The 16,902-nt window shown below is 36.0% G+C and overlaps 2 protein-coding genes across 2 annotated transcripts in view; one reads left to right on the top strand and one right to left on the bottom strand.

Annotated features, from left to right (window-relative positions):
- Positions 1–6,437, bottom strand: part of LOC138308311 (serine-rich adhesin for platelets-like) — a 49,593-nt gene extending 43,156 nt beyond the window's left edge. Inside the window, 6 exon segments of the mRNA XM_069249304.1 lie at positions 2,160–2,184; positions 2,187–2,219; positions 4,452–4,486; positions 4,859–4,929; positions 5,239–5,425; positions 6,353–6,437. Coding sequence (XP_069105405.1) covers positions 2,160–2,184; positions 2,187–2,219; positions 4,452–4,486; positions 4,859–4,929; positions 5,239–5,388 — 314 coding nt within the window. The 5' untranslated portion in view covers positions 5,389–5,425; positions 6,353–6,437.
- Positions 6,438–14,653: 8,216 nt separating this feature from the next.
- LOC138307183 (uncharacterized) lies at positions 14,654–15,769 on the top strand. Its single transcript, XM_069247815.1, has one exon. The coding sequence runs from the start codon at positions 14,654–14,656 to the stop codon at positions 15,767–15,769; it is 1,116 nt and encodes a 371-aa protein (XP_069103916.1).
- The last annotated feature ends 1,133 nt before the right edge of the window (positions 15,770–16,902 follow it).

Raw genomic sequence — 16,902 nt, 5'->3', positions numbered from 1 at the left:
ATATTAATACAGAATATTTAAATGATATGACAATGTTAACAGAATATGTGTGATTATGATATTAATACAGAATATTTAAATGATATGACAATGTTAACAGAATATGTGTGATATGATATTAATACAGAATATTTAAACGATATGACAATGTTAACAGAATATGTGTGATTATGATATTAATACAGAATATTTAAATGATATGACAATGTTAACAGAATATGTGTGAATATGATATTAATACAGAATTATTTAAATGATATGACAATGTTAACAGAATATGTGTGAAGATGATGTTGTTACAGAATATTTTAAATGATATGACAATGTTAACAGAATATGTGTGAAGATGATGTTGTTACAGAATATTTAAATGATATATGACAATGTTTAACAGAATATGTGTGAAGATGATGTTGTTACAGAATATTTTTAAATGATATGACAATGTTAACAGAATATGTGTGAAGATGATATTGTTACAGAATATTTTAAATGATATGACAATGTTAACAGAATATGTGTGAATCGAAGATGATATTGTTTACAAGAATATGTGTGAAGATGATTTGTTACAAATATTTAAATGATATGACAATGTTAACAAGAATATGTGTGAAGATGTATTGTTACAGAATATTTTAAATGATATGACAATGTTAACAGAATATGTGTGAAGACTGATGTATTGTTACAGAATATTTTAAATGATTTCATGACAATGTTAACATATGTGTGAAGTATGATATTGTTACAAGAATATTTAAATGATATGACAATGTTAACAGAATATGTGTGAAGATGATATTGTTACAGAATATTTAAATGATATGACAATGTTAACAGAATATGTGTGAAGATGATGTTGTTACAGAATATTTAAATGATATGACAATGTTAACAGAATATGTGTGAAGATGATATTGTTACAGAATATTTAAATGATATGACAATGTTAACAGAATATGTGTGAATATAATATTAATACAGAATATTTAAATGATATGACAATGTTAACAGAATATGTGTGAAGATGATATTGTTACAGAATATTTAAATGATATGACAATGTTAACAGAATATGTGTGAATATAATATTAATACAGAATATTTAAATGATATGACAATGTTAACAGAATATGTGTGAATATGATATTAATACAGAATATTTAAATGATATGACAATGTTAACAGAATACGTGTGAATATGATATTAATACAGAATATTTAAATGATATGACAATGTTAACAGAATATGTGTGATTATGATATTAATACAGAATATTTAAATGATATGACAATGTTAACAGAATACGTGTGAATATGATATTAATACAGAATATTTAAATGATATGACAATGTTAACAGAATACGTGTGAATATGATATTAATACAGAATATTTAAATGATATGACAATGTTAACAGAATATGTGTGAATATGATATTAATACAGAATATTTAAATGATATGACAATGTTAAACAGAATATGTGGTGGATTATGATATTATTAATACAGAATATTTAAATGATATATGACAATGTTAACAGAATACGTGTGGATTATGATATTAATACAGAATATTTTAAATGATATGACAATGTGAACAGAATATGTGTGGATTATGATATTAATACAGAATATTTATTTTTAAATTGAATATGACAATGTTAAACAGAATATGTGTGAATATTTTACAGAATATTTAAATGATATGACAATGTTAACAGAATACGTGTGATTATGATATTAATATACAGAATATTTAAATGATATGACAATGTTAACAGAATACGTGTGATCTTTATAGATATTATGATATTCTCTCTGGCTATATGAAATATCAATTACACATGCATAATTCACTCTTTATTTAGGTAACTATCAGGAAATAATCATTTATAATGTTTAATATACAAGTACCGAATCTATTTTCACAAGTACCGAAACGACTTCCTTAAGTACAGAAAACTATTTAAAATATGACTAGGTACAACAGAAACCGACACATACAATGTACTCATACAGAAATCTACTTGAAACGGACTTCCGCATACGTACCGAAATGACTTCCCGCTAAGTACCGATATTTAAACGAAACTACATTTACACTGAATATAATGATATTAATACAGTATCGAAACTACCTGAACTCAACTCACCTTTGAACTTGTTCCATCTTTTTGTCAGGTCCTCTATTGTCTTACTCTGATGGTCATGATGTAAACAACAGCAGTCAAGGAAATCAAATTCAAATCTAATCTTCCAAAACTATTAGTACAATGTTTAACTCATTTCGATAATTTGGTTTCTTTTTGATTTATATATCATGAGTAGTTATTAGTTATATGTTTTTCAGAAAAGTCACAGAATTTTAACATTTTAATTAGTTTAGTGAAGATTTTGAAACTTTACTTTCCAAATATTTGTTAATGAATTAATATTTAAAACCTGCATATCACAACTCATCATCCACCACCATACACTTCTTTGTGTAAGACCATGAATTCACTTACTTATGGCAGGCCAGTAAATTGTAACTATGTTATTCGACCGGTGAAACTGACCATGAAATGTCTTTAACTATTACTTATGAAATGTCATTAAATGCTTTAACTACCGTTATGACATACCATTAAATTATTTAACTATTTATTGATACTGTCAAAATGCTTTAACATTGTACATATGTCATTACTAAATTAACTATCTTATAAACCATACATTAAATGCTTGTATATACCTATATTTTATAATGACTACTTTTGACATGTCATTAAATGCTTTGCCTACTTTATGACATGTCATTAATATGCTTTTGACTACTTTATAGACATGTATTAAATGCTTGACTACCTTTAATGGGAACAGGTCATTAAATGCTTTAGCTACTTTATGGCATCTCCATAAAATTTAAACTACTATTATGACATGTCATGAAAATTTTTTTTAACTACTTTATGTAGATCTCATTTAAGGGATATACTATTATATGACATGTCATTCACTGCTTTAAAACTACATTATGACATGTCATTACATGACTCAAACTCCCCCTTGGTTCATCTGGCATTATATGCGTATACTACAATTATGACATGTCAATTAAATGCTTTGACAACTTTATGACATGTCATTGAAGGCTTATAATTACTTTCAGGAAATAATCCTTATAATGCTATCATATATCAATTATGACATTAAATGCTTTTTACTACTTTATGACTGTCAATGCCATTAAATGCTTTGACTACTGCTTTGACATGTCATTAAATGCTTTAACTGACATGTCATTAAATGCTTTGACTACTTTTATGACATGTCATTAAATGCTTTGAACTTACTAACTTTATGACATGTCATTACTTTGAACTTTTTGACATGTCCATTAACTTAAACTTTATGACATGTCATTAAATGCTTTGAGACTACTTTATGACATGTCATTAAATGCTTTGACTACTTTATGACATGTCATTAATGCTTTGAACTACTTTATGACTATGTCATTTAAATGCTTTGAAACTACTTTATGACATGTCATTAAATGCTTTGACTACTTTATGACATGTCATTAAATGCTTTGACTACTTTATGACATGTTATTAAATGCTTTTAAACTAACTTTATGATTATGCTTTGACTATTAAATGCCATTTAAGCTAACTACTTTATGACATGTCATTAAATGCTTTAACTACTTTATGACATACATTAAATGCTTTAACTACTTTATGACATACCATTAAATGTTTAACTACTTTATGACATGTCATTAAATGCTTTACTGTTTATAGACATGTCAAAAATGCTTTGACTACTTATGACATACCATTAAATGTTTTAACTACTTTATGACATGTCATTAAATGTTTTAACTACTTTATGATATGTCATTAAATGCTTTAACTACTTTATGACATGTCATTAAATGCTTTAACTACTTTATGACATGTCATTAAATGCTTTAACTACTTTATTTATGACATGTATTAAATGCTTTAACTACTTTATGACATACCATTAAATGCTTTAACTACTTTATGATACATACATTAAATGCTTTAACTACTTTATGATATGTCATTAAATGCTTTAACTACTTTTGACATACATACATTAAATGTTTTAACTACTTTATGACATACCATTAAATGCTTTAACTACTTTTGACATACCATTAAATGTTTTAACTACTTTATGACATACCATTAAATGCTTTGACTACTTTATGACATGTCATTAAATGCTTTAACTACTTTATGACATATCATTAAATGCTTTAACTACTTTATGACATGTCATTAAATGCTTTAACTACTTATGATATGTCATTAAATGCTTTAACTACTTTATGACATGTCATTAAATGCCTTAACTACTTTATGACATGTCATTAAATGCTTTTAATAACCTGTAGCAGGCACTTTATGGTAAGTCATTAAAAAGGATATCTTCACATTTAGCCTTGTACTTCTTGATCAACAAGCTGAAATACAAATGCAAACAATTAGTTTCAAATCACAATGGTTTTGAATTAAAAGAAGTGTTATCTAAATAACATATAAAACACAACAATTCTATCATAATAAGTCATCAGATGCTGTATTTGATCCAATAATAATAGCTCCTACGCCTATTATCTCCCCTCCCCTTTATTGAGGCCAAAATTTCACCGACATCAAATCAAATGCAGACTGAAAATATGAAAACCGTGTGGGTTTTTCATTTGATTTCTTTTGCAAATTGATTTATGGCTTACTAAGTGCAATCATTTCATGAAATTTAAGGTGCCCTGGTTCCTTACGTTGAATGCAGTAAAATCATTATTAGCATAAACACATGTTTGTTAAAGACCTACTCAGTAGAAATCACTTTCTTCTTCAGTGTGGTATAATTCAGGGAGTGCTCCTGTTGTAGTTTCTGAAGTTCCTGAAAATGGATAAAATTTATTATTGAACATTATAATATATATACACTGAATAGGTTTACATAATCCTATTCTAGACTTCTAATTCATGTACTTTCCTAATTAACTTAATCAACAGCAAGCACAAAAAAATCTATTTGAACAGCATTAAACTTACATACAACATATATGTTACATGTAAATCATAATTATACATGTACATTAAAATTTCAATAATTTCATTGTAATTAACTGTTTATTTGTAATGACTTGCTTTCTTGTAATTACCTTTTTGATTTTAATTGTAATCAACTTTTTTTAATCATACTTGCCTGTTTGAGGACTTTACACTGCTCACACCAGATATTCTCATTCTCTGTAGAGGTAACAAAGTCAAAGTCCAGACTCTGAAGGTCACCCTCCGCATCGTTTTTGTCTCCTCCTTCCTCCCCGGGGACAGACCCCCCACTCTCGGCATTCATCCTCCAAAACAGCAGGGATTCACTTCATATCTTCACACTGAAATATATGGAAAATGATAACTGTAATTGTTACCTGACATCTAGTTCATCATATCTCCAGACTCATTTTTTTGAGGCCATTTCTTATTAAGTTATACGAAATGCAAAATCATCTGCATACTAACAATCATGTTTTCATATTCATTGCAACAAATACAAGAACATACTGTAAAGAGGATAAACTAACCTGTGTTTTGTAACAACTAGAGTGTTTGCATGTTACTTTTTTCATTTTTAATTATAATCCTAGGCCTTAATTTTTCACAGACGTATAAGTAGATAGAGTAATGTACCTATATGGGTGGTGTACCAAACTCAAGCCTTGGTTCTTTTCGTTTTTCCCCTAAAATGTGACACGCATTAAAGAATTTTTTTTTGGCACGTTGATTATGTGTGCCTAGTATATATAATCTATACATATAATACTACATGAAATCAATTTTAACTTCAGAAGTTAAACATCAATCGTAGTAAATCCTTTTTCAAGAGGCTAATTTGTGGCATTGATGTATTTTGTAATAATTATTAATTTCATTAGTTTAGACATTAATTTGCATGTATTATATTGTTGACATTTACAAAGCACATGTGTCTACATATTTTGTACAAGTACGTACATTGTACGCACTCAGTGGATAATTTACCAATTTCACTCAGGATAATAATTACTGCTTTAAGATAAACCAACAGTCATATGCACAATATATAAACATGTAAGACATAATGACGATACAAATCGAAAGTTTTATAAATAAACGTGACATTTTGGAATTTCCACAAAAATCTGAAGAATTTACACTGTTCTATATGTCGCCGTTACCAGTTAAATATAATTAGGTCTAACTATATGCACTTTCAGTTATTAAAAGAAAACTTCTTCATTCAATACAAAAGCGACGAAAATACGTGAAACCTTGGCTGTTACCTTCTGTGTTTTGATTTCTCACGAGGTAGGATTTCCTCGTAGGTCCTTGCCGGAAGTAAATATTTGCTGCTGATCTTCGTCTTATGTGCGTTTGAATTCTATAAAGGCGCGAAAATACAAACTATAGTTTCTGCTCCTGCTTAGCGCTCAGCATACACAGTATAATGTGACCGCGTGACCGATGTGTTGCTTGGTGTCTTTGGCAGCATGCTTCAGTGTTGTATAGCTTATATAGCTCTGGAAATCCTAGTTACAGTTTATACCAGTTTTAGGGGCCTAAGTTGAAACATGAAACAAACGTTTATTACTAAATTTTACCCATTACATTTTCCACAAAATATGTCTCGTTAAAGAGCTCGCTAGAGGTCAAAGTTTACCAAAAGTGACTATTTTTATTTTTTTTTTTATTTTTCATTTTTTTTCCCATTTTTTTTTTCAATACATCGATGCAGTATGTCATTCTGAAGGTTTTGATGTCTCCAAATTTAAAATTGGTCGACTAACTAATGTTTTATGACGTAATTAATATTTAAGTAAGAATTTTTTTGCAAATTTCGACAAATATATTTTAAACATCTCCTCTGATGCCACCAGTCAAATCAAGCCCAAACTCACACAAGATCTTCCGCTTATCACCGTGAACAATTCTTGTTAATATGGTGTCGATTCAAATTCAAATATGGCTGCAATGATGTCACTTCCGTTTAACCTAGACAGCCATGATTCGTTAACCACTGAGCTAATTCCTTTTTTTTTAATATTTTATGTAGAATACCATACTGATAAACTTTGTAATTGTACATTTTCTCTAAAATGTCAACTTCCGGTTGATCATTGACTCATATTGCAAATTCGCTGTTTTCGGTGAAAATCACGAATACATCTTCTTGTCATGTTTTTTGACAAAATGATTAACAAATCTTCTTTTGAAATTCTAGGAGAGCATAGACACCTAATATTAGGCATGTAGCATGCTGGCATAAATGCCTACCAAGTTTTTCGATATGATTGACCTTGACTTATATTCAAGGTCACAGGGGCCAAAAAATCTAAAATCTCAAAATGACTTCTTCTGAAGTTCTGGAAAGCCTTGTTTATATAAATGACCTTTACCGGAATACCTTTTAGGTGAAAAGCCCGTCAAATTGTCCCGGTGACAATTTCTAACTTTATTATTTTTTTTTATGTTTTTTTTTATTGCTCCATGAAGAAATGACACCTTGCTGTCCATAGAAATGGTCAGATCAGCATTGCCGAAAAATGTTTTCGTCAAAATACGTTAATTATAACAACTCTATTTGCACGCTTAGTACGCTTTTTGAATGTTTTTTTGCCTAATATATAGTCAACTCGCGATACCTCTTTAAAAACGTGAACTCGTAGGAAAAAAATTAGCCTACGCTATATATATATTATATACGTCAGCGGCAAATTTCAAATACAATCGTCCAAGCCGGGAAAACGTACAGATACCTATTCATTCGGATCATATGTACCCCGCTGCCCCCATATTATATCTCATATGTGAAATTAAACAACTCTGCACAATGAAATACTTCTGGACCCTTTTATTTCACACATTTGTAATGGCCGCCGACTACACGTTTAGTTGAGTAAACGGCAGCAAATCACCATCGCTTCCGTTTTGTTAAAAGCCATGTGTAGTAGTACTGTCCTGGTTGGCCTTCCCGTATGTTTGCCCTGACGTAAATGCTGAGAGTTACTACATTCACATCTACGTCTTTCTGTTTCCTTCGTTGGTTGTTGGATCGGAGGTCCCTAATATCTATGACTAGTTGACTTCTCATAGGATACACATATCAGCGATTGTTTCCTTGGGATGCTGAAGTGAGCTGGAGAGAGGGGGGTAATGGTGTTGAATGAGGCAGAGAAATAGTGTCTGATGGGTAGAAAAATGCAGTCGTATTATGTGTAATGTATAGACTATTTTGAAAATATCATTGTCATCACTGTTGTTAAATATTGTATAATACTTGTGTTATCAACATTTATATATTTACAAATGGTTATGCTTAGACACAGATATCAAAAGCTGAGTCTTAGAAATTTGATGCGGTTTCACAGATTGTTTGCACTGTTCCGGGACAAATTGCTTTGGAGGAAATTCGGCAAGGAATAACATTGCATCCACATTTTTTCAACCCTCACTACGCCCCTAAACATCACTGATAGTGCCTCCAGGAAGCCAAAATCGATGATTTGTCAGTTGTGTTATTGATTTTTTATGTATATTTTTTTTTTTTTTGGACATCTAAACAAGATTTATGGATACAGATTTATGTGTAAAAGGAGCGAGGGTCGATGTGGTTTATACATCGTAATTTAGTTAATACATGTAGGTATCTGTCACTCAGCTCAGTGATGCGGAGCATGCTTCTGTGGCTCAGTTGGTAGCTCTTACCCGTAATTTTTCACACCAGAGACCCGGCTTCGATTCCTAGTCGGGATACTCGACAGTTCCCTGTTATTTTACATATGCATTGACACTCCCGATACTCCATAATCTGACTTCAGCAATCAATGCAAGTCTCTTGATATAGGGCATTTCTGATACTCAATTCCAAATGCTTTCGTCGCCATTTTTTTGTATACAGCCTGAAGTTTGAAAACAAGCTCCCAGCTTAGATGCGAGAGCCCGAGTTAAAACATTTACACCAGTGTGGCTTGCATGCTAATTAATGAGCACTACCCTCGCCGCTATCCCTCTCTCAAATTCTTCAGGTCCAAAGGTTTTCAGTAAATATTTCATTGTTACTTTTGGAAAAGTGATTTCATGATAAAAAACATGTCGATGAATGTGTTTTATATGTAATTTACGTTTGGAAGTGGTTTAGTAGGAAGAAAAGAGATATGATATTGGTCCCTATGTAAATTATAGCCTGGAGGCCCTACCCATAATTCCTATACCCACCGCTAGGAATTATGGGTAGGGCCTCCAGGCTAATGTAAATTAGGGGTGTTCTCTGAACGCCAACATATTTACGTGTATCAACAATAGGTAGGTGTTGTTTTAGGAAACAATAGGAAGGCAATTATATACTGTTTCATATAAGCTGTCTTTATTTTCACCTGTAATCAATCAGTATCATAGGTAGCATTAATGGGTTTTGGAAAATAATTTATTTAATAAATTCCGTATAATATACAATGTAAATTATTGATCAAAGATAATCAGTGCTTTAATATACATAAAATCATAAATATTGCAAATGCTAAGAATTAATATGGATTAATGTGGATTATTAAGAACGATGCATTTTGAGTTCCAGGTGAAATATTTTTTTACAAATCATATCTAAATTTTATCAGAAAAACAGGTTTCTTGATCAGTGTATATTCTAATGTAACAGTATTCTGTATTGACATAGGAGTTCTCGTAGGGCTACATTCTTAGCCAACTTTCATTTCTTGTGACCGTGCATAGTTGCGCATGATTTCTTTTATCGCATAGACGTACACCTTGAAGTATATTGTCGGAAATTTTGACCTGTAGATTATAGTTTAAGTTGGTAATCTATTGAAGCCGACACAAACACATATATATCAGGGGCGTAGGAAGCGGGGGGGCAGGGGGGGCAACTGCCCCCCCCCCCCCCCGTTCCCCAGGACGGGGGGGCAAACATGTCTTTTTTGCCCCCCCATTTTCGCCGACTGAAATTTTCTAAAAAATGCTTATTTGAAAGAAAAAAGGGTCCTCCTACACATATTTTCGTACTTCATTCTAGAAAATTTTCCGCTGCGCGGCGCATTTCCTAAAACGTTCAAGCACATAATGTCAAACCTTAAATAGTGAAAATTTAATTCACACAAACTAGACTAAAAATGTCCATCAAGGGATTCTATGTGCTATTTAAAAATGTCTCTTAAAAGATCAATTTGTTTATATGTCTTAGCGAGACAATTAATTCATTTTTTTTATGTTACACAACGATGTGCCGATGGTGTGAAGCCGGTATATTCAGATCGAGTAGGGTTGCATAATGTTATGACGACACAATTATCATTTCTAAATGCAGGTAGCTTTAAATCGAAAAATTACCATGTTAAGAACGCTTAATAATCATTAAACTTTATCGTAAAACTCATCTCAGCCATTCTAAATCGCAATTATTTTCCCCGGGGGAGACCCCCGGACCCCACTAACACCAAATTCTCGCGCCTTTGGGCGCTCGCAAATTCATCAAAATGCATCGTAAAAACTCATCTCAGCCATTCTAAATCGTAATTTTTTTCCCGGGGGAGACCCCCGGACCCCCCTAACACCAAATTCTCACGCCTTTGGGCGCTCGCAAATTCATCAAAATGCATCGTAAAAATCATCTAAGCCATTCTAAATCGTAATTTTTTTCCCGGGGAGACCCCCGGACCCCCCCCCCCCCCCCCCCAAACACCAAAATCTCGCGCTGTCGGGCGATCACAAAATCATCAAAATACATAAAACTAATCCGGGGGTCACCGTCAGACCCTAATAAAACACCAAAATCTTGCGCCTTCGACGCTCACATGCTAATTCGGCCAATTTGCGTATTCGTTAATTTCCTTTTAGCGACCCCACTGTCTATAAATGTGTACAAGGATTAAATTTAGTGATATATGAAAAATGAACATAAAGCATATATTATATGGTTGGGAGTTGAATTAATCAGTCCTCCTGTAGGTGTGGCGGGGGGGGGGTTTTACAAAATATTGAGGACTTTTGCCCCCCCCATGACGTTTCATCTTCCTACGCCACTGTATATGATGTTTTATAAACATTGGTAATATTATATCATTGGTTTTTAATGCTCTATATGATTTTTAGATACAAAATATTTTTAGAAGTCACTTATATTATGTAAAAATACTAAATGAAATGAGATTGAAGACTGTTACTTAGGGTCTTAACCATATTCATTTTAATACACATTATAGATGACAGACCAAAGCAGTGGAACTATGTGTTCAGGGGGCCTGGACAAGGTGGGACACAGAACCACGGGTTCTATCCTGGACAGAAATCTGGAAGTACCCGCAGTTCCAACTGTATTTTCTCCTCCGATCTGTGTATGATGTGCTACCAACACCAGCAAATCTCCATAGATTGGACCTTGTGGAAACACCAGACTGCCCACTGTGTGGACAGAGAGGAACTCTCCAGCACATACTCACCTCCTGTCATGTGGCCTTATCACAGGGGAGATGTACGTGGCGCCACAACCAAGTCCTTAGGGAGCTGGCTGATGTTTTGGAGAAAGAACGGAAGAGCGTCAGGTCAAGTCAACCAAGGTCCAAGCATACGCAGATTAGGTTTGTGAGGGAAGGTGAAACAAGGACATCCAGATCTGAGAGGTCATCCGGAATTATCGGCCAGGCAGGAGACTGGAGGTAGATCTCAACCAGAGATTAACTTTTCCGGATATTGTTCCCACCAACCTCAGACCGGATATGGTTCTATGGTCATCAGGAACAAAGAAAGTCATCATTATCGAACTAACAGTCCCATGGGAGAAAAGGTGCAGTGAAGCACATGAAATGAAGAGGGCGTAGTACGAGGCACTGCTGACGGAAAGCAGGGAGCAGGGCTGGCATACATGGAACTACCCTGTTGAGGTTGGATGTAGAGGCTTCCCCGCGCAGTCTGTGTGGAGAATGCTATCTGCATTAGGGTTGTCGGGCAGGACCAGAAGGACAGCAGTGCAGAGGATGGCTAAGGCAGCAGAACGATCTTCATGCTGGGTGTGGATGAAGAAGGACACCAGTAGCTGGACACCCACCACCGACGCGCAGTGACTGATCATCACTGTGGACCTCCCATCCTGAGATTATACCGAGTAAGGGGTCGAAACACGCAATGAGGGATGGCCTCGGCTGAGGACGTCGGCGGTGCTGCAGTATACCATCACAGCTGTATTTAGGTAATTTTATCTTGGCAACCAGTGGCGGCTAGGAAAGACTAGCTGACAACCAAGAACAGTTTGGTGACATTTGGAAAAACAGATGGCGTCCAGGGAAGACTGGAATTTTTGGGTGTGAAGGGTTGGCAGCCCGACACACAGTTCCTGTGAGGGAACACCACAGCAAGCTACAACACAGAATGAAGAACAACACCCCCAGGGTCTTCCCTTGGGAGGGGGGTGGGGGGGGGGAGGATGAAAGACCCAGCAACGTGGATACAACGGCAACGACTCGGCTTGTACAACGGACATTGACAGGAACGACGGCAGAAACAAAGTGTCATTGTGGGAAAGCGTGTAAGAACCTGAAGGGGTTAAAGATTTACCAAGCGAAAACCAAATGTAGACCTGTGAAGCGGAAAGAGGAACGCACAGTTAATACTGATGAGACGGAGGAGGACTTCAGCCAGGAAGAACACCACAGTACTGAGGACCTCCTACCCACTGAAGTGGATCAGGACTATGTTGCGGCGGAGAATGGTAGTCAGAACCCAATTTATGCTTACCAAAAAAAGATGGAAACACCAGGAAGGAGGCAGTACAGTGGCCATCTTCAGAAGATAAACGGTGGGAAGCATTTGATAATGACCTTGATAAGATCTGACAGAGGACATTGGTAGGCGACGTACACAGGAAGATAACATCCCTGTCAACATTAGTGTACGCAGTGGGACTTGAGCGCTTTGGAACAAAGCAAGGTGGTAGCAGGAAGGATGAACATGTAACACCCAACAGACGCCAAAAGGAGATACTAAGCCTTCGAACGGAAATCAGGACTATCACCAAACAATTTAAGACAGCAAACGAGGAGGAGAAGATTGGGATGAGTGAGTTAAGGGCTATTCTGAGAGAGAAGAGAAACAAACTCCAAAGAGCGGAGAGAATACGGAAAGCCAGGAAGGAGAGGGGGAAAAAGAGGGCTAAGTTCATAGCAAACCCGTACAGACTAACCAAGTCAACACTGGAAGGGTATAAGTCAGGGTCGCTGAAGAGTTCTAGAGAGGAGGTAGAGAGACATCTATCAGAGACACATGGAGATGAACAGCAGGGGAGACAACTAGGCCCATGTGAAAGGATAGAGGCAGTGCCAGAACCAGGGATACCATTGGACGGCAAGGAACCATCATGGAAGGAGGTCCAAGAAATTGTCAAGAAAGCCAGATCTGGATCAGCACCCGGGCCCAATGGAATCCCGTACAAGGTCTACAAGAACTGTCAGAAGATTTTGAGGCATCTATGGAAGTTACTCAAAGTCATTTGGAGTTTCCGTACCATCTCATTACTAAATGTAGAAGGGAAGATATTCTTCTCGGTTCTAGCAAGGAGGCTGACAACATACATGACAGAGAACCAGTATATTGATGCATCGGTACAGAAGGGAGGAATTCCTGGATTCTCAGGGTGCGTAGAACATACCAGCATTATAACGCAACTAATCCGGGAAGCCAAGGTCAACAAGAAAGACCTCACTGTGATATGGTTGGATCTAGCAAACGCATATGGAACCATCCCTCATATGCTTATACAGGAGGCCTTGGAACACTACCATATCCCAGAGCACTTCAGAAGACTGATTAAAAGCTACTTCAGCGGAATACATCTGCGCTTTACAACCAAGACATTTACAACATCTTGGCAGGAACTGCAGAAGGGCATTGTAACAGGGTGTACCATCTCGGTTATCCTCTTTGTAATGGATATGAACATGATCATCCGAGCAGGAGAAAGGGAGACAAGAGGCCCAAAAACATCCAGTAACATCAGGCAGCCGCCAAACAGAGGCTTTATGGATGATCTGACCATCACTACAGATATCCATGTTCAGGCAAGATGGATACTGACAGCCCTAGAGGAAACAGCAACTTGGGCAAGAATGCCCTTCAAGCCAAGGAAGTCAAGATCACTTATTATAAAGAAGGGAAGAGTAACCAGGCAATTCCAACTAAAGATCCAAGGGGAGGAGATACCAACAATAATCGGAAACCCCATCAAATGCCTGGGAAAATGGTTTGTTGAATCACTAGGGGACAAAGGCAACATCAGGAGAATAGAACAACAGGTCCAAGAAGGGATGAGACGTATACACAAAACAGGTCTCCCAGGGAAGTTCAAAGCCTGGATGTACCAGCACGGTCTCTTGCCACGCCTAGCCTGGCCCCTTATGCTATATGAGATATCAACTTCAACGGTGGAGAAGATGGAGTGAATCATCAATCGGCACCTAAGGAGGTGGTTGGGAGTCCCTCCAAGCTTTACTGCAGTAGGCTTATACAGCAGAACGGCAAAACTCAAACTTCCTCTCTCTTCATTAGTTGAAGAATTCAAGACAGGCAAGGCAAGACTCATCATGACCTTAAAAGAGTGGAAGGATGACAAGGTGCGGCTACCAGGTGTAGAAGTACGCACTGGCAGAAAATGGTCAGCATCCAAGGCAGTCGATGAAGCGGAGAGCCGGTTGCGACACAAAGATATTATAGGAACAACCGCAGTAGGAAGGCAGGGCCTAGGGACATCAAAACCCACTCTCTGGAAGAAAGCTGATGTCACAGAGAGGCGATCATTGGTACAGAAGGAGATAAGAAGTCGGGAAGAAGAAAGAAGACAGACCAAAGCAGTAGAACTAGGTGTTCAGGGGGCCTGGACAAGGTGGGACACAGAACCACGGGTTCTATCCTGGACAGAAATCTGGAAGTACCCGCAGTTCCAACTGTATTTTCTCCTCCGATCTGTGTATGATGTGCTACCAACACCAGCAAATCTCCATAGATTGGACCTTGTGGAAACACCAGACTGCCCACTGTGTGGACAGAGAGGAACTCTCCAGCACATACTCACCTCCTGTCATGTGGCCTTATCACAGGGGAGATGTACGTGGCGCCACAACCAAGTCCTTAGGGAGCTGGCTGATGTTTTGGAGAAAGAACGGAAGAGCGTCAGGTCAAGTCAACCAAGGTCCAAGCATACGCAGATTAGGTTTGTGAGGGAAGGTGAAACAAGGACATCCAGATCTGAGAGGTCATCCGGAATTATCGGCCAGGCAGGAGACTGGAGGCTGGAGGTAGATCTCAAACAGAGATTAACTTTTCCGGATATTGTTCCCACCAACCTCAGACCGGATATGGTTCTATGGTCACCAGGAACAAAGAAAGTCATCATTATCGAACTAACAGTCCCATGGGAGGAAAGGTGCAGTGAAGCACATGAAAGGAAGAGGGCGAAGTACGAGGCACTGCTGACGGAATGCAGGGAGCAGGGCTGGCATACATGGAACTACCCTGTTGAGGTTGGATGTAGAGGCTTCCCCGCACAGTCTGTGTGGAGAATGCTATCTGCATTAGGGTTGTCGGGCAGGACCAGAAGGACAGCAGTGCAGAGGATGGCTAAGGCAGCAGAACGATCTTCATGCTGGGTGTGGATGAAGAAGGACACCAGTAGCTGGACACCCACCACCGACGCGCAGTGACTGATCATCACTGTGGACCCCCCATCCTGAGAGTGTACCGAGTAAGGGGTCGAAACACGCAATGAGGGATGGCCTCGGCTGAGGACGTCGGCGGTGCTGCAGTATACCATAACAGCTGTATTTAGGTAATGTTAATGTTGCAATACTGGCAAAATTATTTCAAGTCCATATGGTGTAGGTCTTGTAATTCTCAAAATGTTGCAAACTTTTAGTGCTCAGAATACCAAATAAACAGTTTCTATTTTTTTCTGTTTAAAGATTATAGTACATATAAAATTTGTATCTAGTAACAATCGAGAAAGAAATTTATATGTTATTTCTAACATGCACAAAAATATATAATTTTACTGCGCTGTTAACCGACAACAGTTTAATTACTAGGTGCTCTTTTGCTATAATGACATACATTTACATTATAATGTAATATCACGCTGATCTAGAAATACCATATTAGGATAAGAAAGCAGGAAAATTATATAATTATGATAAATGATGCTTCCTAATCCAACTTTCAAAATATATTTATGTTCTGTTAACTTAAACAGGTCAGTCAAGTACAAGTAATACATGTTTAAAATTTGGAAATCATATTTGACATAAATTCACTTACTCTTTGGTAGGTAATTAACGCAGATGTTACATGTACATGTACTATATATATATATATATATATATATATGTATTTAAGGTCACTTAACAGACATATATGGAAGACCTTGTTGAAATAAATCACAGGCAAAAGGCTTATATTATTTCAAACTTTTAATGAAATTGGTGTTACACTAAGTTGAAATAGGATAATTCCTTTTTGGATTTGTTTTCTTTGATATTACTGAATGGGAAAGTTACTTCCATGTGAAATAAGTTTCAAAGAATTTTGCTTGATTTTAGTATCAATCTATTGAAAATCTAATGAGATTTATACTAGAGATTTTGGATATATCAAGGTAATCTTTAAAATTCTTGAAATAAAATCATTGTGAATTTAATTTAATTTCATTCATAGATTCTATCGTTATATTTTCATAGATATTAACAGAAACACATATATTTATGTATATTGTATTAAATATGAACACTTATTGAAATAAAAATTAATCGATATACATTTAGATAAGTATCAACACAGGTAA

The sequence above is a fragment of the Argopecten irradians genome, chromosome 14 (assembly GCF_041381155.1).
Source record: "Argopecten irradians isolate NY chromosome 14, Ai_NY, whole genome shotgun sequence".
Lineage (NCBI taxonomy): Eukaryota > Metazoa > Mollusca > Bivalvia > Pectinida > Pectinidae > Argopecten > Argopecten irradians.
This window is presented reverse-complemented; position numbering and strand designations above follow the sequence as displayed.

Bases quoted from the DNA above. Each gene is read 5' to 3' on its own strand.
- LOC138307183 (XM_069247815.1), top strand. From the start codon at position 14,654: ATGACCTTAAAAGAGTGGAAGGATGACAAGGTGCGGCTACCAGGTGTA.